Source organism: Tribolium castaneum, chromosome 1 (genome assembly GCF_031307605.1).
Source record: "Tribolium castaneum strain GA2 chromosome 1, icTriCast1.1, whole genome shotgun sequence".
Taxonomy (NCBI): Eukaryota; Metazoa; Arthropoda; class Insecta; order Coleoptera; family Tenebrionidae; genus Tribolium; species Tribolium castaneum.
The window spans coordinates 4,019,903-4,043,189 of record NC_087394.1 but is presented as its reverse complement, the minus strand read 5'-3'; the positions used below and the strand labels follow the sequence as shown (position 1 = coordinate 4,043,189).

Genomic DNA, 23,287 nt, shown 5'->3' with positions numbered 1-23,287 from the left:
GTTCAAGGAACGTTCACTGCTTTAATTTAAACTCAAATAGCCTACATATTGCAACAAAATCAACCCTAGAAATATGCTTTTTGATCCGAGCTAGTGCAATTATCTCGAGCTGGACGTTCGTTTTCAAAAGCCAGACTAAATAACCAATGATTATGAAACGTCCACTCGCAAAATTATTCGTTGCTCTTTTATTGTAATATAGAATGTAAACAAAATAATAACAGACCGGCGTACGAGGCCTTGGAAGCGATGTTGTAAATATTTGAAAATTTCTGCGGAACGTCTGGAATTTTTCAGTATTCGTTTAATCCTTATTAAAAATTTATGACTCACCTTTCAAACTTAAAATTCAATCAGATGTAAAAAGGGAGTACGGTAGGAACAGAACAAAAAAGCGCCCCCACACAAAGTTCAATATTGTTTTTCTAAAAATAAACATTAGCGTTTTTTGAAATGTAGGTAATATATAAATTATTAAAAAATTGTTTCTTCAACTAAAACTACTAGTAATTCGGTTGCTCTTTAGCCAATGTTTAATCACATGTAATATTTATTTGTCTTTTAAAATATATCACAGAAATACCAACAAAAAATCAATAAGTTTATCAAAAAAAAGACAGCTAAATAAAGAATGTGTAATTGAATTCTTTTAGGTTTTTTTCTTTTTTTTTTAATTCAGGAATTGTTTTTAAATTATTTCATATTTTCTGGAGAACTCCTACAATACAGTATTTTTGTTTATCGTGAAATTACAAAATTTTGTGGTGTAATATCTGGTGCGTTTAAATGCGTAATTTACAAAATAGTTACTTCATAAAATCAAAAAAAAAAATAGGGACTGTGAGAATAAAAAACACTTCACTAAAACGATATACTTTATTTACACTCTACAATTCAGGAACATAAATTCTCTAATTGAACTGTCTTACAGCTTAATAATAATTTATTAAAAAATAATTTATCTACGAATAGAAATTCTGTAGACGTAAGGAGAAAGCTGCAGTGCCATCTCACGGAGAACTGAAGAACCGCCACAAAATCATATTTTTTGGAGTACTGCTGTAATACAGTATTTTATCTTAAAATTACATTTACAAAATTTTGAAGAGTAATATCACGTGAGATCAGAGGCGCTATTTACAAATTACTTACTTTATAAAATAAAAAAAAAGCGTTTTGAATTATTTATCATATTTCTCTGTTTCAGTAAAGTATTTTTGTTTGTCGTGTTTGAAAAATAAAAAAAGAAGATATTTATTTTATTAGATAAAAAAACTGAATGAAAACATAACTCAAAAGCATACAAAAATCCAAAAGAAACAAAAAGAAACCAAAAAAATAAATAAATCGACTGTAAATATTATTTTCTTTATTTGCTTAAGTTTAAAGTTTATCCGTAAAAAGTATGGGGTTTTATAACCAAGAAGAAATATCACTTCTCTTTTTTCTTCTGTGCAATAGAGCAATATTATTATTGTTGTTAAGTTTTTGCTTATTAGTTTACTTCAGAAAACTTCATAACTTTATGCATTCAATTAAATTTCTGATCAAATAAGTAACCTGTGATTTAAAATTAAGTTGGCAAGATTGAAAAACATCAACACACTCATTTTCGGTCTAAACATTGTTAAAATTATTAGTTTCAAAAAAATCGACTATCTTTATACACGCAAAAAAATGTAACAGAAGTTTGTAAGCAATGTAGGTTCTGGATATTTAATTATAACAGTATTCCAAAAATTTTAAAAGAAAATTTTAAAAACTCAATAAAAACAATATTATCCAGGTATCTACAACTATAAATAAATATGTACACAGCGTTTGGAAACAGTAGATAACTAAAGTGAAACCTCGATTATCCAGTCTCTTAGAGCCAAGCTAGATAATGGAAAAACACGAGTAATTGCAATGATGACACTATTTTAGCTCTAAATGAACTAAAAAATTAATACAAATACGCGTATAAAGTTAAGAAAAATATACTCTAACGAATTTATATATGATGTATGTAGGTACAGTCACGATCAAAAAGAATGACACCCCTATAACCGCAGCCACAAATATTTTCGATATGATACGGTTAATGTGTTCATTTGGTTAAATAAGCTGGATATAGTGTCAACTAGATGGACAGTTTGTAAACAAACCTGTTTGTTAAAATTTATGACCCAAAATGTTTTAGAGGGTGGCATTCTTTTTGATCGTGATTGTACATACAAGAATATTTATTAAATACCTATCTAAAGATACTTGAAAAGGAAAAAATAAAAAATCTTATGTAAGTAATAACTAAAATTTAATTTTCATAAAAATTACTATAACGCCAGTTTTATATGAATTCTGTAGTTTATTTTAATATTTTTAAAATTTTTATGTGTGACAACAAATGTTAGATGTAAGATTTTCAATGAGCTCTAGATTGATAAAATCAAGTACAATTATTTTGGTGTATGCGAAAATATCACTACAAACTCAAATTAATGATGGTGTTATTAACACCAGAGAAGACTGCAGATAAGACAGTTAGAAGTATTTTTACTCGATACTTTATTAAAAAAAAAACAAAAGGAAAAAAATTACTTAAAAAAAATATAAAAAACAAATAAATAAACAGTCTTGTAAAACACAAAATGCTGATTCAAATACAACTAGAAATAGATAATCAAAAAAAAAAATAGTTTGCTATTGCAATGAGAAATAAAAACTGAAACACAAAGAGGTGACGGAGAACCTCAGATAATCAAGGTTCTACTGTAGATACCATAAAATATAGCAACAAGAGATTGTTTGTGACAAATTTACTAACATTTCTGGGAATCCAGAACTATTATAAAAATAAGATAACAATCATTATTTTTCCACTAAGTACGTAAAAAAACAAAACATCACGTGAAACCATCAAGAGCAAAAAATTAATTACTTAGGTGTAATTTCAAAATTAGAAGCATCAAAAAACTAGACAGACGTACTAATCCTAAAAGAATGAATAAATTAACATAATTAACTTCTCTCTAAATTAAACCTGAGGACGTAGATAATCCCCGTAGTTTACGGTTTTTTTTACCAAAAACCCAACCGCAAATTGAATCCACCTACATGTACAAATACAAATAAACGATCTAAATCCTCTTCCAGCTAATTTGAAAAAGTTCCTTTATAGCATTAACTTGTTTACCAAATACGACCTAATGGCCACGAAAAAAATTAAACCAAAAATAACCACGCTATTCAGAGCAGTTTTAACCCAATTAGCGCTGTAAAAATTGCAATTTTTTTCGCTATCTCATTCAATCAAAGATAAATCTTATCACACTTGACCGCAGCTTCCAATGAAGGATTTAGCAATTGGAATAATTATCCGGCATGTCGATTGGTGGAGACAAAGCCGTCTAATTTGGGCGATTTGTCGTGTTTGAATTGCACCGGCTGAACTATTAATTACTGGGGAAGCGCTCGATCAACTCCCGAGGGAACCACTGGCCCACTGAAAATTTTAAGAGCCAGTCCGGCCCTGCCATCGTGATTTATCTCAGATGATTAAACAAAACAAACAAAAATCGAGCGACGCCGGATTAAACAAATAACCGATAAAAGAACAACAACTGGATTAATTCGCTCCGATTCGTTATTTTCTCGCAGTAATCCTGGGATTAATTTCTGGGGAAAACGAAAGAAAATTCCGATTCATTCACAGTTTGATTGAATTGAGTACATCGCACTTGGCATGATTTCGAGATTTGTCTTATCACAGATAAATACAGCTGAACTAGTGATGGTTTAAGAATAGTGTGATGGTTCGTTCGAATAAAACCAAGTGGTTTGTGACATGTGTCACTCGTTAATTGGCTGAAGTGAGGTAGGTCACACCCCCGCGCCTCCCTTTTCTATCAAGTTTTGACACAAACGCCAATTAGTTAATTGTTTATTTTCAATAAGCCACTTGTTGATCTAGCAATCGCAATAATCAAGGTCATGTTTGCGGTGTAATTATTTTTAATAGGGCGCATCTAGGGACGGAAACTTAATTTAATTTCCTTGAGTGTAACGACTTTAGAACAAAACTCCATCATGTTAATTATTAGCCGGCGCCATCGAACGCAATTACCATCGTCATAACAGGGCTATTTTTACAATTCAAAGGCTTGTTTAAGGACTGAAATATCAATTAGCGAAAATAACGAACGGGAAACAAGTTTAATTATTTCCGATCGGGCTCTCATTATTGTCACCCGAATCCTCTTCATAAACAAGAAACCAATAACTCCAAAGTTCGCTTCAGACGCCCGCCAGTTATCCGCTTATGGCTATTATACTGCAGGTGATTTCAGCAAGAGGATTGGGAGCTTTGACTCCGTTTCAAAGACCAGCTGTGCCCCCAAATAGAGTTTTCGCACATCTTTGAAACCACTGCGCTAATATTTTGGGCAAACAGAGCTAAGTGAACAGATGGGCAAAAAAAATTGCAAGTGCTTGAATAGTTCATTATCAGTTAAAAAAAGACTTGTCGGTGTCAATGTACATACAGCAGTGGCACTAATGAAATGGTTAGTTACACAAATAATTTTATCATTTACACTGCAAACAACGATAAATTCATCACAATTAGGGGGTTTTGTTTGATTTGAAAATATTTTTTGGGTATGGAAGTTACGATTAAAATTTCGAAAGTGGACAATTTTCTCAATTACGGCAAAACTATTCGAAAAAGTGAAATTATTTTGAGTGTAGGAAATGTAAAATGAGCAGAAGAATCGATTGGTATCAAGAAAATCGTGAAATTCCCAGTAGTTTTTTAGTTACGAATTTTTGAATATATGATCTAATTTTGCGTTCATTTGCAATTTTTTCGAAAACTATACGTCGGAGGACAATAATCTTTTCTGAACAAGATAGATAATTAAAAGAGCTTTCCAACGATAGTAAAGTTCATGAGTTATCTCCAATAGCTCCGGAGTTATTGCTCGGTAAATAATCCGGGTACCAGAAATCGACCAAAATCGCGACAAAAACTTAAAAAATCATACATCAAAAAATCGAACATTTGGAATTTTTTTCGACTTTTAATAACTCTAGAGGGATGTAAAGGCATACAAAAGTACAAAAAAGTATGATAGAACGAGTTTTAAAAAAAATAATTTTTACACCTTTTTGAAGGTAATTTTAGTAAAAAGATTCAAAATTTTAAATCTCGTGAAAAGTTGGTATTATACAAAAAATAAGCCGCTAAATTCACTGAAATAAACCGTTTTGCTCAATGACTTTCAGTTTTTGAGTTACGAATTTTTTTGTTGAATAAAATTTAAAGTTAAATATTTTAAATTTTTTCATTTTTGTGAAAAACTTACGAAAACGCTTTTTTCCATCGTAAACAGCACATCAAAATCTATAAGATAGGATCAGTTTTATTTGATTTTGAAACACTTTTAAAATTAGCCGTTTTTAGGAATGGGGAACTTTTTTTTATTTTTTTTATTTTCTCAATTACGAATAAGCTATTCGAAAAAGTGGAACTATTTTAATCCTTACCTATGCAAAATGATCCGGGAAATCGATTGGCATCGAGAAAATTGCCAAATTCCCAATAGGTTTGTAGTTACGAATTTTTTAAAATTTTACCTATTTTTGCTTTTATTTGCAGTTTTCTCAAAAAATATTAGTCGGAGAACTATGATCTTTTTTGAAAAAGATACATAATTAAAAGAGCTTTCTAACGATAGTACACCTCATAGGGTTATCTCTAATAGTTCTGGAGTTATTGCTCGATAAATAATCCGGGTACCGAAAATCAACCAAAATCGCAACAAAAATTGAAAAAATCATATATCAAAAAAATCGCACATATGGACTTTTTTCGACTTTTAACAGCTCCAAAAGAATGTAAAGACGTAAAAAAATCCATAAAACTATGCTAGAACGAGTTTAAAATAAAATAATTTTTTTACTTTTTTGAAGATTACAATTTACAATCTTTAAAAATCGTCAAGTCCGGTCACGTCGTTGCCTTTGCAAAATTTTAAGTCAAATTAGGATTAACAAATTCGCTTTAATCCCGCTTGAATGCAAGAGGAGTTAGGTTATTTTGAATACAAAGCAAACGGCTTTCATCGCAATAAAAAAGTCGAGCACTAATCATTACTAATTGTGATAAATCTTTTCCACCTCCCGACTTGAGCCATCTCATCATAAGAGGATTGCAAGCTTTGTTCTAGCATTAAACGATTATAGTTCCACAGCTCTATCTCTTTACGGTCTTTAGCAAAATCCAGAAAATACCGACACGGTAATATTTCTATTTAAAACCTTGCATCTTTCTAGTGCAGTTTTGAAGTTATCGCCTTTTCCTCCGAATAAAATATGCTCTGCAGGAACTTCCGTAGGCATAAAAACTTTCAGAGAAACAAGAGGCTAGTTGCATCTTAATAACGACTTACAAGTTTAATTGAGTTTAGCTAGCTACCTTTCTCCATCACTCATCAAACACTGCGAAAGTTTTTACATTCCAGACACAATGGAAAGTTCTAATTTTGGACCTTGGGAAAATAAAAAGATTCGTGATTTATTGCAGCTTTTACTGTAATTACAAATAATTCAAATGGGACAGATAATAACGCAATGATTGATCAGCAAACGGCATTCAATAAACATGCTTTTAACTAATAGTTACCCGCGAAATTTTAATTTTGCTGATTATAAATGTTTTTTTTTTCATCAAGTTGTTATTTTAACTATTATAATTGATCTTTTTTTTCTAAATTTAAAGCTTTTTAGCGATTTTTGGATGAAAATGACACTTGTACACTAAAACACGAGTTTTTTAATTTTTTACGTAAGGCCTAAATACTAATTTTCATAAACATAACTTTGATATTTTTTTTACAATGACGGTTTTTTATTCAAAATTCAACACCCCTTTCAAAAAAGATTTTTGAAAAATTTCTTCTTATCGGAAATCTACACCCTCTAATAAACGTATCTTCCGAATTTCATGTTCTTAGGTTCAGTGGTTCAATCACGGTACTGTTTTATACAGGGTGTTCCGTATAAACCCTACATTAGAAGTATTAAAAGTTCTAATAAAGATATTAATTTGAAAGTTGGTACTCAGCTATAATCCGTTAAGTTCTGCTTAATGAAAATATTTTCAAGATGGTGGCACTTCCGGTTATACCGGAAGTCGCTATCAACTTTCTTATTTTAAATGAAAAGCTATGTTTTTCACTGGGTTTTTGGATGAGTTGAGTTATTTTAAGGCCGTTTTTACCAGCTTTCCCTATACCTAAGTTTAACCGTTTTCGAGGTATTTAAGATTTTTTGAAAATTTTTGGATTTGCACCAATCACTTAAAAAATCGGTAACTCTCTTAGTTTTAGAGATTTCAAAATCATCTTTGGAGAATTCAAAGACAAAGCGTATATCTGTTCTCCAGTGCGTTCAAAATTGGAAAAAAAGTTAATAAACCCAAAAATTTTAAGGTTAAGTTTGGCCAACTTCAAATCGCCATAACTTAATTTTTTCAAATGGGAAGTTTCGATTTTTATTTTACTAGATAGAGGAGAATTTTTTTCTGTATCGATCTGTATCAGCATTCTCTATACCTAACTGTGATAATTTTCAAGTTATGTTGATTTTTTTTGACATTGTAAAAAATTTTTTACTAACTACAACTATTTTTGCATAGTTTGCCATAGAAACATTTCTGATTAAACAAACGACAAACTCTGCTCAAAATTGTGTTATCCGTCCGTAAAAACAAAATAAATTTGTTTAATTTTGTTTTAAAAAACTTTAATTTCTCACATTTTTTTCTCTTGTTTCCATGGCAACTTATATGAAAGACCTATGGCTAATGAATTTCTCAATGCTAACAAAATGTTATTGTAACTTAAAAACGCAGAATTAAATTCTCTACGACTGAATAAAATATAACTTGTGACACTTCATTTGAAAAAAATTGAGTTATGGTTGCTTAAAGTTCAAAAAACTTAACTTCAAATATTTAAGGTTTGTTATTTTTTTTAGAATTTGGAAAACACCAAAAGAGAGATCTAGGCTTCCTCTTTCAACTGAACAAAAAATATTTCCAAATTTTCAAAAATTGCAGAGTTATCAATTTTTGAACTGGAAGCTGCAAATTAAAAAAAAAAATAAATAGCCTTAATATTTCGTAAACGACTAAATTTAGGTATAGGGAAATCTTATAAAAACTACCTTAAAATAACCCTGGTAATCCAAAAACGCATTAAAAATATAGCTTTACATTTAAAATAAGGAAGTTCATAGCGACTTCCGGTACAACCGGAAGTGTCACCATCTTGAAAATATTTTCATTGAGCAAGACCTAAGAAATTATGGTTGCATACAAATTTTCAGAGAACTATCATTATTAGAACTACCACTACCAATATTTCTAATTTGAAATTTAGACGAAACCCCCTGTATATAGGTACAGAGAGAAGATAATAAAACTAGGACAGAATAAACCAAATGGTAATGAACGATTCTGGCACTGCGGCAAAACGTCCAGACTTTACACAGGCTCCAAGCCTGGAAAGTTCTCAGAGTAATGGATGCACTTTTCAACATCAAAACTAACGCAACAATTATTCAAAACGTGAAACTGCTGCCTTGGGGTTTACCAAAACCAGATCCTTCTCAAAGAGTGACTTGTTTATGACCCGAGTAGCGGGTTTATTTAATCCGACTTGTTCCTCTATTGATTTCTTTGCGGAAAAATTTTCATTTAAACAAAACTCGATCAAAAGCATCGGCAATAAATCAAACCAAACCCTGGAAATTCACACCGCATCAAACCCAAGAAAACCACATTTTAATGTAAATACGTCCGAAATAAGTGTCTCTGTCAAGACGTCACGCCCGGCCACCGATTTGTGTTTGAATAATAAACAAGAAGTGTGTAAAACACATGAATTTATATTAGGTTTTTAGACGGAATAAAACCAAACAGTTTCGAGTATTCCCACAATAATTCCTCTCAGACGCTTCAAAACGATAATAAACACGCATTACACAACTCCGCTTTATTTCCAGTCGCGTCGAAAATCATGGAGTTCCAAGAGTAAAAATCAACCACGATGACCAACATCTACGTCAAGAAAATCCTGGATAATCAGGAGACGGCGCGAAAGGCGGCCAAAGAAAAATGCATTTCGATGTTCGGTCCAGGAGTCTTGCAAGAATTTGCGGAACCAGTTTACAACGAGACCAACAAAAGTGAGTTTTTCTTTTTCCCGTCCAATTTTTTTTTCGAAATTTGGTTTTGTTGCAGCTCTGAAATGCCCAGCCTTTTGGGACACGATCCTTTGTTGGCCCGATACTCCCTCTGGTACTGTCATAAATCAGTCGTGTCCGGTCTATGTCGCTGGTTTTCTTGCGGTAAATCATTGTTTATTGTTATTTACCCATAAAATATTGGATTTATTTAGTCGAGTAATGCGACGCGTCAGTGTATGGAAAATGGCAGTTGGTATATTAGGGATAACAGGACCTGGAGCAATTATAGCAGTTGCTACAAGGATAAAATCACCACGATTTACCTCGATTTGAACAAGACCAACATATCAGGGGTTCTACAGGTAAAACAGCAAGCGTTTTAAATTTGTGATTTTGCATTTTTTGTTTTTTAGAATTACGCCCCAGTCGTCCAAGTCATATCAGAAACGGGATATATTGTCTCGTTTGCCACTCTTATCATCGCCTTTGCTATCATGTTGTTTATCAAGTAAGTAATTTAGAAAATAATTTACTATTTTTAAAAAACTAATAACGCAACACGCATGTGATTTTTTTTAGAATTGTCGTACAATTATTTCTTATAATAAATTGGAAATGTCGATAAAACTAAAAATATCAAAATATTAATTAATCGACATACTAAAGTTCTCAATAACGGACACCGATGGGGAATCTTTATTGTCCGTTGTAGAGAGAGGTGTCCATTAAGTGAATTTTCACACATTTTTAACAGACTCACTTTGAATGTATACAAAGTGAGTTTATTACAGTAAGACATAAAACAAACAATGTCCTTACAAACAAAAATGTGACATATTTCAAGCAAAAAAATTGAACCAAGTTGAAGCTTTGTCATAAGAAGTAAAATATATAATATCCACTAATAATTAAATTAAATAATTAGAAAAAACGAGAAAAAAAACAGTACAATTGAATATTGCATTTGAAAGAAAATTTGTTAAAACATCCTTTACATTTTACACTAAAAAAAATTCCAAGCTACCGTTCTCGTCGTAGTATTTATTAATCCAAGAAGCCAAGTTATTTTGTTTGGTAAAAAAAATCCGAATTTTTTAGGTTTTAAAATAAATATTAATCAATAATCAATAAAAAATAATAAAAAAGTTCTAGTGTAATTGTAAAATAGAGAATACTTAAATGATGTTTCAAGTGAAAAATTTCTGAATAAAACTATTACTATCCTCAACATTATGTTTACTTTAATTTTCACTCATTTTTATTTAATTAATAATTTTCTGGGGCTGATGAAATTTTTTTTTAGAATAGCAATATTTTAAGCATTGTTTTTTTAGAAAGACTATTTTTGTTTAACGGCTTAACATTCATTAATTATTGAAAAATTATGTAAAAATTCAGATGCATAAAGAAAAATATAGAGAACTTAGCAGCAGAGAATAAAGAATAAACAATTACTTACCACAAAAAATCTAGGACTTAATTATTAATTATATCTTAACTAAAGTTAAAAAATAAAGATATTGGTATATCAAGCATCGTATTATATTTTATAATAATAATAATAATAATAATAATAATAATAGTAATAATAATAATAATTTATTTGTGGCTATAAAACAGCTACAATATAATTAGTTAAAACAAGAAAAAAATACGATAACAAAATTAAAATTTTCTACAAGTTGTTCCTACCACAAATTGGACCAAAAGGCAGCAAAGCTGAGAAATAACAAAAAATAAAATTAAACAATGTGATTGAAAAAAAATAAAAAAATATGAAATAAAAAAATATCTACTTCTATTTAACAAACTTATAGTGGAAAATATACATAAAAAAATAGAAAAATTATTTTGTGAGAAACATTTTGTATTTATCTTTAAAATTGCTGATTTTAGAATTTTTTAATGTCAGAGGAACTTCATTGTAGAATAAGTAAATGTTATAAACAAAACCCCGGCGAAATATCTTGAGTGTTACGTCACTTTGATATTATTATAAAATTCTCATTTTTTTTAAGTTGTCAACTTAGACTGAAAGTCACAGTGTACTTTGATCAAAACAGTAACTGTTGCTTAATGTCATGTTTTTCTTTTAGCGACAGAAATTTTTTAATTTGTTCTGTTATTTTCTTTATAAATCGGATACTTTTACCGGTTTTCCTAATAAAAAAACATAGTTTTTCCACAATATTAATTTTTCTTAAACTGCCATTTTTTTAAGAAACTAACAATAATTATTAAAGATTTCATATGCACCACAAACTCATAATTTAATTAAGGCAGAAGTGTTTTTTTTTTCTGAAGATTACTCAAAATTTGAAAACAAGTAACTTTCAGTGTCAGGAAATCATATTTTAGCGTCGTCTTCAATCGTCTGTATTTTTTTTCACTTTTCAAAAAAAGCAAAAACACATAAATAAGCCAAATTCACTTTCACAAAGGTAAACTTTGCTTTCCTTATTTTCATTCTAATCACAAGAAGAAAATATTCTTGCGAGAACATGATTGAAATTGTGTAAAGTGTAAAATTAGTGGTTTTCACCTAAACAATAAAAAAATGCCTAAATGCGAGCAAAATAAAAAAATTCTTTTGAACAGTTTTTAAATATTTTTTATTTTTGTAAAAAAATGACTCCCGACTTGATAGTTGTGAAAATGTTTTACCAGCTGATAGTAGAGCTGAAAAGAAGACAAAATAACTTAATTCCCTTACACAAAAAATTATTATTAAATTTACACCTCACCAACAAAAAATTACACTCCATTATACTGCTTCAAAGAAAATGATGGAAAATTAGCAAAAAACAAAAAAATTGCATTAAATAAAACATCGGAAACGTTTAATAAAACTCAAATAAATTATGGTGACAGTTGTAACAATTTTTTCATTTCTCTCTTTTGAATATGGATTAATTAATTATTCCTTTACCTACTTACATAAAATCTGTAATTTCAATTTCAAACTACATACTTTAAATGTCGTAATAACACCATAATTCCACAATAATTGCAGAAAATATCTCGTCTAGTATTATTTGCGAAAATATAACACCCAAACTTTATCTACATTTTTGTTTACGATTTGGACTAGATAATGTCTCCCCGGCAACTTTACGACGCGTCATATTTTGCGAACTTATTCTCGCAATTGTGTCGCGCCACCTTGCTCGCATTCCCCCTTCAAAAGGGCTATTTATAGCGTTATTATTCAGATCCGATGCACAAAAACCCCCATTTTTACACTATCTTTTAAGGAAACTCCATTGTGCCAGAAACATTCTCCACATGCACCTCTTCGCCTCCTTCATTCTCCGAGCCCTTACGTTCATCGTAATCAAAAGCACTTTCGTCGAAGGGCTTGGTTTACCTTCAGATCTCAATTACCGGAACGGCTCTCTCTACTTCGACATCAATTCCGAGGTAGCTGTTTGCTATTTCAGGCCGCAAAAATAACTTTCAACTTTCTAGACCAATAACTGGGCTTGCAAACTCCTGACGAGTCTGTGGCAGTACTTCATCACAGCTAATTACTCGTGGATTTTGATGGAAGGGCTGTATTTGCATAATCTGATCTTCAGGGCGCTTTTTGCAGACTCGAGTAACAGCATTAAGTGGTATGTTGTGATGGGCTGGGGGCTGCCTTTGATTATCGTGGGGTTCTGGGTCGCTGCAAGACTTCTAGTTGAAGATAATCTCTGTTGGACCACGCATGAAAATTACGACGTGTTTTTGATCATTGGAATACCCACCATGGTGTCAATTTTGGTACAAATTCCTTTATTTTCAAATTTTTTAACTCATTTTTAATTTTTTTTTAGATCAATTTGTTACTGTTTATGCGGATCTCCATGGTACTTTACAGCAAATTGCGATCACCAATTAATGAAGACTCCAGGAGGTACCAAAAGTGGGTCAAGTCAACACTAGTCCTAGTACCTTTATTTGGCGTCCACTACGCACTATTCCTAGCACTGTACTATTTGATTAAAACCAACAAAATCGTGGAAGTGGTTTGGCTTTTCTGCGACTTGTTGTTTGGCAGTTTCCAGGTAAGTGGCTTATTTTTTCCACTTTTTTTTAATGAAATTTAGTCGTATTTTGTCGAATCTTTTTAAATTGAGAATCATCGAAGAAAAATACGAACTACTTTCTGCTTTCCAGTAAGACAAACATATGGATTCTTGTACTGTATGTTCATTAATACGCTTCCGCTAACTAAAGTCAAAAAATATAATTTAAAACATCAAAAAATTTATTTAAATTTAAAACTTTAAAGAGCTATATTCTGTAAAAAAAGGCTCAAACAAATTTTTGTCATAGGAATTTTTAATTCAGTCTGATGTCTTTGATCAGCACAAGAGATTGTACGGTACTTTTGAATCACCCTGTATAACCCGCACAATGTGGCGTTCGAACTGTTTTCCATAAAAAACTCGAAGAAAATCAAACCTTAATTTAAATTACTAAGACTTAATTAAAATATTTTTATATTGCAGAAAAATATTCTAAAGAAAAGTAAATTTTACAAAAAATCTGGTTAGGTTTTGTTCTTTTTAATGCATTTTAACGAAATTTCATAAAGTAAATTGCTTTTAAAATGACGCACAAAATTCATAAAAATATATTTTATTTTTCAAATAATCTTCAAACAAATAGATTTTTTTTATTTTAAATGTTACAATCACTTATCCTATTAGCTTTATCTTTATCTGTTCTTGCTTTATTTTGTATAGGATGTTTTTTTGAGATTATGTTACGAACAAGGCTAGAAAAAAAATCTTTTTGTGTGTATAATTGTCAAGAATTTTTTTATTTTAATTTATTTAAGTATATTTTATTTTATCTTTTTAATTTCTATTATTACAAAAAAAATAAGAATATGAACTGTCAAAAACAGTATACAAAAATGTTAGTAGTGATTTAAAAAATTTAAAAATGTCGTTAAAATGTTTTAATGGTTATTACTTAAAAAATATATAAAAAACAATTGCCCTTCATAAAATAAGACAGAAGACTAGAAAAAAATCTTTTTGTATGTATTTGTCCATAATTTTATATTTTAGAACAAGTATTTAAAACTTTTTTTTCATTTTTTTATTACAAGAAAAATAAGAAAAACAAACATGTCGGTTATCATTAAAAAAAATAAAACTTACGTCATATACGTAATTATGGAGTCAAAATATAACATTTAATAAAACATGTGTTCAAGGGTTTTTTTTTAAATTGCCCATAACTAAAATATGAATTTTGAGTGTTACATTTTAGCGACATTTCATCAAGAAAGTGCATTTTCAGAAAAAAAAGAGTTGTAGTCCAAAGCTTTGGAGAACATTGGTATGAAAAATTTAAAAAAATCGGAATTGCAAATTCAGTTAATTAAAGAAAATAAAAATACAAACAAATGCTTGAAATCTTGAAAATCACGTAAATAAATGCAGAATTCAGAATATCTTTTTTTAATAATTTACGTCAATTCGATAATTTTTCACCTCGTTTCAAAACAACTTAAATTAAAAGGGTTTTTAAGTTCAAAAAGTGCCCTAAATATGGATTTTTTGAGACACATTTTAAGCAAAAAATTGCTTTTTTTAAGCAAAGGCGTCTTTAATCGGAAATAAACGAGTTAAAATGTTTTTCTGTCCGACTATTCATAATGGAAAGCTTCAGCAACAACCAAATTTTAGCAAAGCTAGAGCAAAATTCAAAAATTATATTTTTAAGTTTTACTACTAGACGTTTTTTGTAGAACAGTCTTATAAAAAATCGCATTCTCTACCTACTTAGTATTACATAAATCGATATTTTGGAATTTATTTATTGACCCATGTACTTTTTCCGCCTACTCATGCAAATCACAAAAGAAAAAAAAATAACGTAATTTATAATAAAACTACGAATTTTTAAATCGAAGACAAACGTTTACATTTCTTTTTTCTGAAAATTCAAAACATAGGCAAACAATTTTTGCTGTTATTTTACAAAAATAGAGAACAACAGAAATATTAAATTGTGAATTTGATTGAATTAAAAAGAAACAAAGACAGAAGCCACAGACTAGAACTAGAGTTCTTCAGCCTATTTGGTTTTCTTCTTGTTTTATAGATACGAAGTTAGGTGCAATTTTAGAAGATTAAGAATTTTGACTAAAGCTGTAACAGTTTTTACTCCTGATTTTATTTTACCGATTCTATTTATGAGCGCCACCAACTTTTTTGCAAAAAGTTGGAAAAAAAACCTTACGACGAAGCTTCACCAGGTCCTGGGTAAAATCTGCACATAAGTAAGTGCCTTTCTGCGCCTATCTTATTATCACAGTGGATTTGGGAAAAAGTTTCGTTAATCAAAGGTCTTATGGTTGAATTAATTTATTTAACAAAGAAACAGTAAGATAATTACAACAATAAGCGAAACAAATATCAATATTGACAAATGACAGTAAATGAATCAGAATTACTAAGCCTGCGGAGAAAATGTCCTCCAAGGACGTCATTAAAAAAACAACAAACTTTCACCAAAAATTAATTACATATTTTGTTGAGTAAAAAATAAAATTTTGATTTGGCAAAAAATCACACCAATTACCGTTTTAGGGCTTCTTTGTGGCCATCCTTTACTGTTTCCTCAACGGCGAAGTGAAATCAGAAATCCAGCCACACCTCTACTACTTCTTGACTTACCTCGCCACTAACAAATACTCCAAGTGCTTGTTTCCTTGCCGAAAGAAGTTCCTAAGGTTTTAGTGCCCGATTTTTTGAAATTTTCAAATAGAAACAAATTTTTTTAGATCAGTTGTGGGCAGGTCCTCAGTTTGCACGACTATGTCTTGTAGCTCTCTCTACACCAACGGCGTTTTGCACCGCAACAGCAAATGCCGGCTGGATTCTCTTCCAAAAATCAAGACTACAGATAAGCCAAAAGACCACTTTTGTAACAACACTTCGAGGAGGAATTCCAGGTCGCAGCGACATTCCCAAGCTTTCAACTCGTCTGCAACCATTCCTGTGAGTGTATAAATTCTCCGATAATTTTTTTTATTTTTTTTTTGTGATTTTAGACAGCAGAGACGACACTTTGCATCGAAAACAACTCAGGGAAATGTCGCTCCGAATCGGAAATCAACGAAGAAAGTCTCAAAATGGTAGTGCACAGTGACTTCTAACTTGGAGTTGTTTCTTTTTTTGTGATATCTGTCGATGTCAATCAATTTGTTTGATGTAATATGAGGTGGTTCTAGTCGGTTTGACGTTCCGGAACGGAGAAAAGTGTGTATTTTTTTAAACGTGGATGTAAGTAAGACTGCTAAAATGTTAAATGTGATGTTCAAGGTACACTTTTGTCACATGTATGATTACAATTTTTAAATAAAATGTTTCATCTTACTTTTATTTTTTAATGGAGAAATCTAACACAATCTCTTTCAAATGAATTACCTTTCTGGCTTAAAAAAATGTCAATTTTGATTTAATTTACTGATTTCTCTCCGGTTTAATAAAATCTTGCAAAAAACTTTTTATTTTATTTTATTTTAAATTTTTATTTTAAATGCGTGTCTAAGCGTACGACAAAGCAAAGATTACACCATCTTGTAAAATAAAAAATTGTCTGAGTAAAAAAATCTAGGTAACTGTTGAAAAAAAAAGCAAAAATATCACATTTTTGTCCAATTTGGTGATTTTTGGCGATATTTTTGATAAAATTTTGCTAAATAATGTCATTTTTGAATAAAAAATCAGTAAAATTAATTCATTTTTAATTCAATTTATTGAGTTTTCAACTGGGTTTAGTAAAATTTCGCAACAATTTCGTTTTTAACTCAATAATGTTGGTCTTAAACGCTTGAAAAATGCAAAACTTGCTTCATTTTTTACCTAATTTGGGCTTTTTCGGTTAACTTATTTTGGTAAAATTTCATTAAACAATAACATTTCTGTCTATTTTTCAATGTAATTTAGTATTTTTTCAGAATATTTTTGAAAACTCGTGTGAACAAATTACGTTTCTGAACAAAATTCGATTTATTTTAAAAGAAACTCCTCAAAATAATCAGGTTTCAGGTAAAACAACGGTCAAAAAACATTTACTTTTCAAAATAACAACATTTTCGACACAATTCTTAAATTTTTCGGTGTAATTTTTATTAAACACCTGAAAAAATTAAAAGTAATAAATAATTTTTTTATCCAGTTTAATGATATTTCATTCCGCTTTTTGACGTGTTTATTATGACCTTGAAAAAGGCAAAAAACACCATTTTGAACCAAATTCAACGATTTTTTTTGGTATTTTTTGTAAAAAAATTGTACTATAATAATGGACTGACTGTATATTTTTCATTCCGCTCTTTGACGTGTTTATTATGAGCTTAAAAAAGACAAAAATTAACACCATTATGAACCAAATTCAACGATTTATTTTGGTAGTTTTTAGAAAAATTTTGTATAGTAATAATGGACAGACTAAAAAATATACCAAAGTAAAAACAATTTCGATCTAATTTGGCGATTTTTCGGTAAAGTTTTATTAAAAATTTGCAAAATAATTGCGTTTTTGGACGAAAAGCTTTACACAAAGTGGTACGTCTTCTGTGTAATTTTTGTGATTTTTCAAACTTCTGCAAAACTAAGTTTTTGCTCAAAAACGTTCTTCTAAAAAAAACGAAAGTAACACTTTTTTATCCAATTCGGTAATTTTTGGATAATTTTTGACGATATTTCGTCGTATAATTACATTCTTGAATAAAATTGTGTAAATACAAGATAAAATAATTAGTAAAATCGTGATTTTTTGCTCGAAAAATAGAAAAATGACACAACTTTTATGTAATTTGAAAATGTTTCAGTTAATTTTTTGCAGAAATTTCACTAACAATTTCTGTAAAACGACGTAAATCGCCTGAAAGGGCAAAACTAATTGTTGTTGTAAAACATGTCACCTCTTGAACTTTAATAAATAAAAAGGTTAAATAAAATAAAGTTAATAATAACAATAATAATTAAATACAAGTTAATTTGGACTCTATTTTATTTATAAGCTCTCGTAAATGTTGTTATGGCTTTTCGGCTTATTTTAGACGAAATTCTCCAAATAATCATTTTTTATTGTTTAAATAACACAATTAAAACGGCTAAAAAATAAAAAAATATATCTGAATGAGCAGTTTCTTAACTTTTTATTAAGAAAGGTAAAAATAAAGCATTTCTCCACCCAATTCTACAATTCTGAAGTTCAGTTAAATTATTCTAAGTGCAACAAGTGGCAACAGGTGTGTGCGAAAAAATCCTCGGATGTGCATATTTCGTGTCAGGGAATATAAATAAATCAATACCAAAGTTAGAAAAAGTATGTATATTTGGCATAAAAAAAAACAAAAATAATTAACAATCAAAAATCATCATCTGCAAAAGCCTCGGCGAGATTATCAGCCATCAAACACCCATCAATATGTTCCTTCATTTCGCTCTCTTCCACCAGTTTCAAACAAAATGGACAATTAAACTGCGAATTATTCTTATCACAAACTTCCTTATCTTTACTTTCCTCGTCATCGAAAATGTCAACCATACACTCATCCAAATGCGAATTAAGCTCACTTTTTACGATTTTTTTACCACAAGTTAAACACGAAACCATTTCTTCTTGGGCTTTTGGAACAGCCAACTTTTCCTCAACTCCGTTATAAACCTCCATTAGGCACTTTTCAACATGAGTGTCAAATTTGGAAGCTACAATTTTTTTGTTACAAAGTGGACATTCTTTTGTATCTTCTTCCTCATGGAAAGAATCAGTAAGATCAACACTTTCTGCTTCTCTTTCTTCCGGTGATTTAAGCAAACACTGATCGAGATGTTGTTCAAGTTAATAAATAAATTTCTTACCAAGTCGTCGAGTGAGGTGGTGTTGCAAAAATGGCGGTGTAATACAGAAAATGAGCCGCTGAATTCAATGGAACAAACCGCATTGCTCTACGACTTTTAGTTTTTGAGTTTTAATTTTTTAAATTATTATTTCGGCGCATCCACCATTTTTCAAGTTAATAAATAAATTTTATACCAAGTCGTCGAGTGAGGTGGTGTTGCAAAAATGGCGGTGTAATACAGAAAATGAGCCGCTGAATTCAATGGAACAAACCGCATTGCTCTACGACTTTTAGTTTTTGAGTTATAATTTTTTAAATTATTATTTCGGCGCATCTACCATTTTTCAAGTTAATAAATAAATTTCTTACCAAGTCGTCGAGTGAGGTGGTGTTGTAAAAATGGCGGTGAAATACAGAAAATGAGCCGCTGAATTCAATGGAACAAACCGCATTGCTCTACGACTTTTAGTTTTTGAGTTATAATTTTTTAAATTATTATTTCGGCGCATCTACCATTTTTCAAGTTAATAAATAAATTTCTTACCAAGTCGTCGAGTGAGGTGGTGTTGTAAAAATGGCGGTGTAATACAGAAAATAAGCCGCTGAATTCAATGGAACAAACCGCATTGCTCTACGACTTTTAGGTTTTGAGTTATAATTTTTTAAATTATTATTTCGGCGCATCCACCATTTTTCAAGTTAATAAATAAATTTCTTACCAAGTCGTCGAGTGAGGTGGTGTTGCAAAAATGGCGGTGTAATACAGAAAATGAGCCGCTGAATTCAATGGAACAAACCGCATTGCTCTACGACTTTTAGTTTTTGAGTTTTAATTTTTTAAATTATTATTTCGGCGCATCCACCATTTTTCAAGTTAATAAATAAATTTTATACCAAGTCGTCGAGTGAGGTGGTGTTGCAAAAATGGCGGTGTAATACAGAAAATGAGCCGCTGAATTCAATGGAACAAACCGCATTGCTCTACGACTTTTAGTTTTTGAGTTATAATTTTTTAAATTATTATTTCGGCGCATCTACCATTTTTCAAGTTAATAAATAAATTTCTAACCAAGTCGTCGAGTGAGGTGGTGTTGTAAAAATGGCGGTGAAATACAGAAAATGAGCCGCTGAATTCAATGGAACAAACCGCATTGCTCTACGACTTTTAGTTTTTGAGTTATAATTTTTTAAATTATTATTTCGCGCATCCACCATTTTTCAAGTTAATAAATAAATTTTTTACCAAGTCGTCGAGTGAGGTGGTGTTGCAAAAATGGCGGTGTAATACAGAAAATGGGCCGCTGAATTCAATGGAACAAACCGCATTGCTCTACGACTTTTAGTTTTTGAGTTATAATTTTTTAAATTATTATTTCGCGCATCCACCATTTTTCAAGTTAATAAATAAATTTTTTACCAAGTCGTCGAGTGAGGTGGTGTTGCAAAAATGGCGGTGTAATACAGAAAATGGGCCGCTGAATTCAATGGAACAAACCGCATTGCTCTACGACTTTTAGTTTTTGAGTTTTAATTTTTTTAAATATTATTTCGGCGCATCCACCATTTTTCAAGTTAATAAATAAATTTCTTACCAAGTCGTCGAGTGAGGTGGTGTTGCAAAAATGGCGGTGTTATACAGAAAATGAGCCGCTGAATTCAATGGAACAAACCGCATTGCTCTACGACTTTTAGTTTTTGAGTTATAATTTTTTAAATTATTATTTCGGCGCATCCACAATTTTTTAAGTTAATAAATAAATTTCCTACTAAGTCGTCGAGTGAGGTGGTGTTGCAAAAATGGCGGTGTAATACAGGAAATGAGCCGCTGAATTCAATGGAACAAACCGCATTGCTCTACGGCTTTTAGTTTTTGAGTTATAATTTTTTAAATTATTATTTCGGCGCATCCACCATTTTTCAAGTTAATAAATAAATTTCTTACCAAGTCGTCGAGTGAGGTGGTGTTGCAAAAATGGCGGTGTAATACAGAAAATGAGCCGCTGAATTCAATGGAACAAACCGCATTGCTCTACGACTTTTAGTTTTTGAGTTATAATTTTTTAAATTATTATTTCGGCGCATCCACCATTTTTAAAGTTAATAAATAAATTTCTTACCAAGTTGTCGAGTGAGGTGGTGTTGCAAAAATGGCGGTGTAATACAGAAAATGAGCCGCTGAATTCAATGGAACAAACCGCATTGCTCTACGACTTTTAGTTTTTGAGTTATAATTTTTTAAATTATTATTTCGCGCATCCACCATTTTTCAAGTTAATAAATAAATTTTTTACCAAGTCGTCGAGTGAGGTGGTGTTGCAAAAATGGCGGTGTAATACAGAAAATGAGCCGCTGAATTCAATGGAACAAACCGCATTGCTCTACGACTTTTAGTTTTTGAGTTATAATTTTTTAAATTATTATTTCGGCGCATCCACATTTTTTTAAGTTAATAAATAAATTTCCTACTAAGTCGTCGAGTGAGGTGGTGTTGCAAAAATGGCGGTGTAATACAGGAAATGAGCCGCTGAATTCAATGGAACAAACCGCATTGCTCTACGGCTTTTAGTTTTTGAGTTATAATTTTTTAAATTATTATTTCGGCGCATCCACCATTTTTCAAGTTAATAAATAAATTTCTTACCAAGTCGTCGAGTGAGGTGGTGTTGCAAAAATGGCGGTGTAATACAGAAAATGAGCCGCTGAATTCAATGGAACAAACCGCATTGCTCTACGACTTTTAGTTTTTGAGTTATAATTTTTTAAATTATTATTTCGGCGCATCCACCATTTTTAAAGTTAATAAATAAATTTCTTACCAAGTTGTCGAGCGAGGTGGTGTTGCAAAAATGGCGGTGTAATACATAAAATGAGCCGCTGAATTCAATGGAACAAACCGCATTGCTCTACGACTTTTAGTTTTTGAGTTATAATTTTTTAAATTATTATTTCGGCGCATCCACCATTTTTCAAGTTAATAAATAAATTTTATACCAAGTCGTCGAGTGAGGTGGTGTTGCAAAAATGGCGGTGTAATACAGAAAATGAGCCGCTGAATTCAATGGAACAAACCGCATTGCTCTACGACTTTTAGTTTTTGAGTTATAATTTTTTAAATTATTATTTCGGCGCATCCACAATTTTTTAAGTTAATAAATAAATTTCCTACTAAGTCGTCGAGTGAGGTGGTGTTGCAAAAATGGCGGTGTAATACAGAAAATGAGCCGCTGAATTCAATGGAACAAACCGCATTGCTCTACGACTTTTAGTTTTTGAGTTATAATTTTTTAAATTATTATTTCGGCGCATCCACAATTTTTTAAGTTAATAAATAAATTTCCTACTAAGTCGTCGAGTGAGGTGGTGTTGCAAAAATGACGGTGTAATACAGGAAATGAGCCGCTGAATTCAATGGAACAAACCGCATTGCTCTACGGCTTTTAGTTTTTGAGTTATAATTTTTTAAATTATTATTTCGGCGCATCCACCATTTTTCAAGTTAATAAATAAATTTCTTACTAAGTCGTCGAGTGAGGTGGTGTTGCAAAAATAGCGGTGTAATACAGAAAATGAGCCGCTGAATTCAATGGAACAAACCGCATTGCTCTACGACTTTTAGTTTTTGAGTTATAATTTTTTAAATTATTATTTCGGCGCATTCACCATTTTTCAAGTTAATAAATAAATTTCCTACTAAGTCGTCGAGTGAGGTGGTATTGCAAAAATGGCGGTGTAATACAGAAAATGAGCCGCTGAATTCAATGGAACAAACCGCATTGCTCTACGACTTTTAGTTTTTGAGTTATAATTTTTTAAATTATTATTTCGGCGCATTCACCATTTTTCAAGTTAATAAATAAATTTCTTACTAAGTCGTCGAGTAAGGTGGTGTTGCAAAAATGGCGGTGTAATACAGAAAATGAGCCGCTGAATTCAATGGAACAAACCGCATTGCTCTACGACTTTTAGTTTTTGAGTTATAATTTTTTAAATTATTATTTCGGCGCATCCACCATTTTTCAAGTTAATAAATAAATTTCCTACTAAGTCGTCGAGTGAGGTGGTGTTGCAAAAATGGCGATGTAATACAGAAAATGAGCCGCTGAATTCAATGGAACAAACCGCATTGCTCTACCACTTTTAGTTTTTGAGTTATAATTTTTTAAATTATTATTTCGGCGCATCCACCATTTTTTAAGT

General features: G+C 30.7%; 1 protein-coding gene across 4 annotated transcripts in view; it reads left to right on the top strand.

The window, feature by feature from the left end:
* LOC658472 (parathyroid hormone/parathyroid hormone-related peptide receptor) overlaps positions 1-16,613 on the top strand; it is a 38,498-nt gene extending 21,885 nt beyond the window's left edge. For 2 of the 4 annotated variants that reach the window (XM_015978696.2, XM_015978697.2), the window contains exons 2-11: positions 9,049-9,231; positions 9,287-9,393; positions 9,444-9,593; positions 9,645-9,739; positions 12,486-12,651; positions 12,700-12,996; positions 13,050-13,280; positions 15,825-15,967; positions 16,019-16,235; positions 16,289-16,613. In XM_015978696.2, coding sequence (XP_015834182.1) covers positions 9,093-9,231; positions 9,287-9,393; positions 9,444-9,593; positions 9,645-9,739; positions 12,486-12,651; positions 12,700-12,996; positions 13,050-13,280; positions 15,825-15,967; positions 16,019-16,235; positions 16,289-16,393 — 1,650 coding nt within the window. In that variant the 5' untranslated portion in view covers positions 9,049-9,092 and the 3' untranslated portion in view covers positions 16,394-16,613. Of the gene's footprint in view, positions 1-3,705; positions 3,857-9,048; positions 9,232-9,286; positions 9,394-9,443; positions 9,594-9,644; positions 9,740-12,485; positions 12,652-12,699; positions 12,997-13,049; positions 13,281-15,824; positions 15,968-16,018; positions 16,236-16,288 lie in introns of those variants that run through there. The other 2 variants (XM_964860.4, XM_015978698.2) reach the window with 2 other exon arrangements.
* The last annotated feature ends 6,674 nt before the right edge of the window (positions 16,614-23,287 follow it).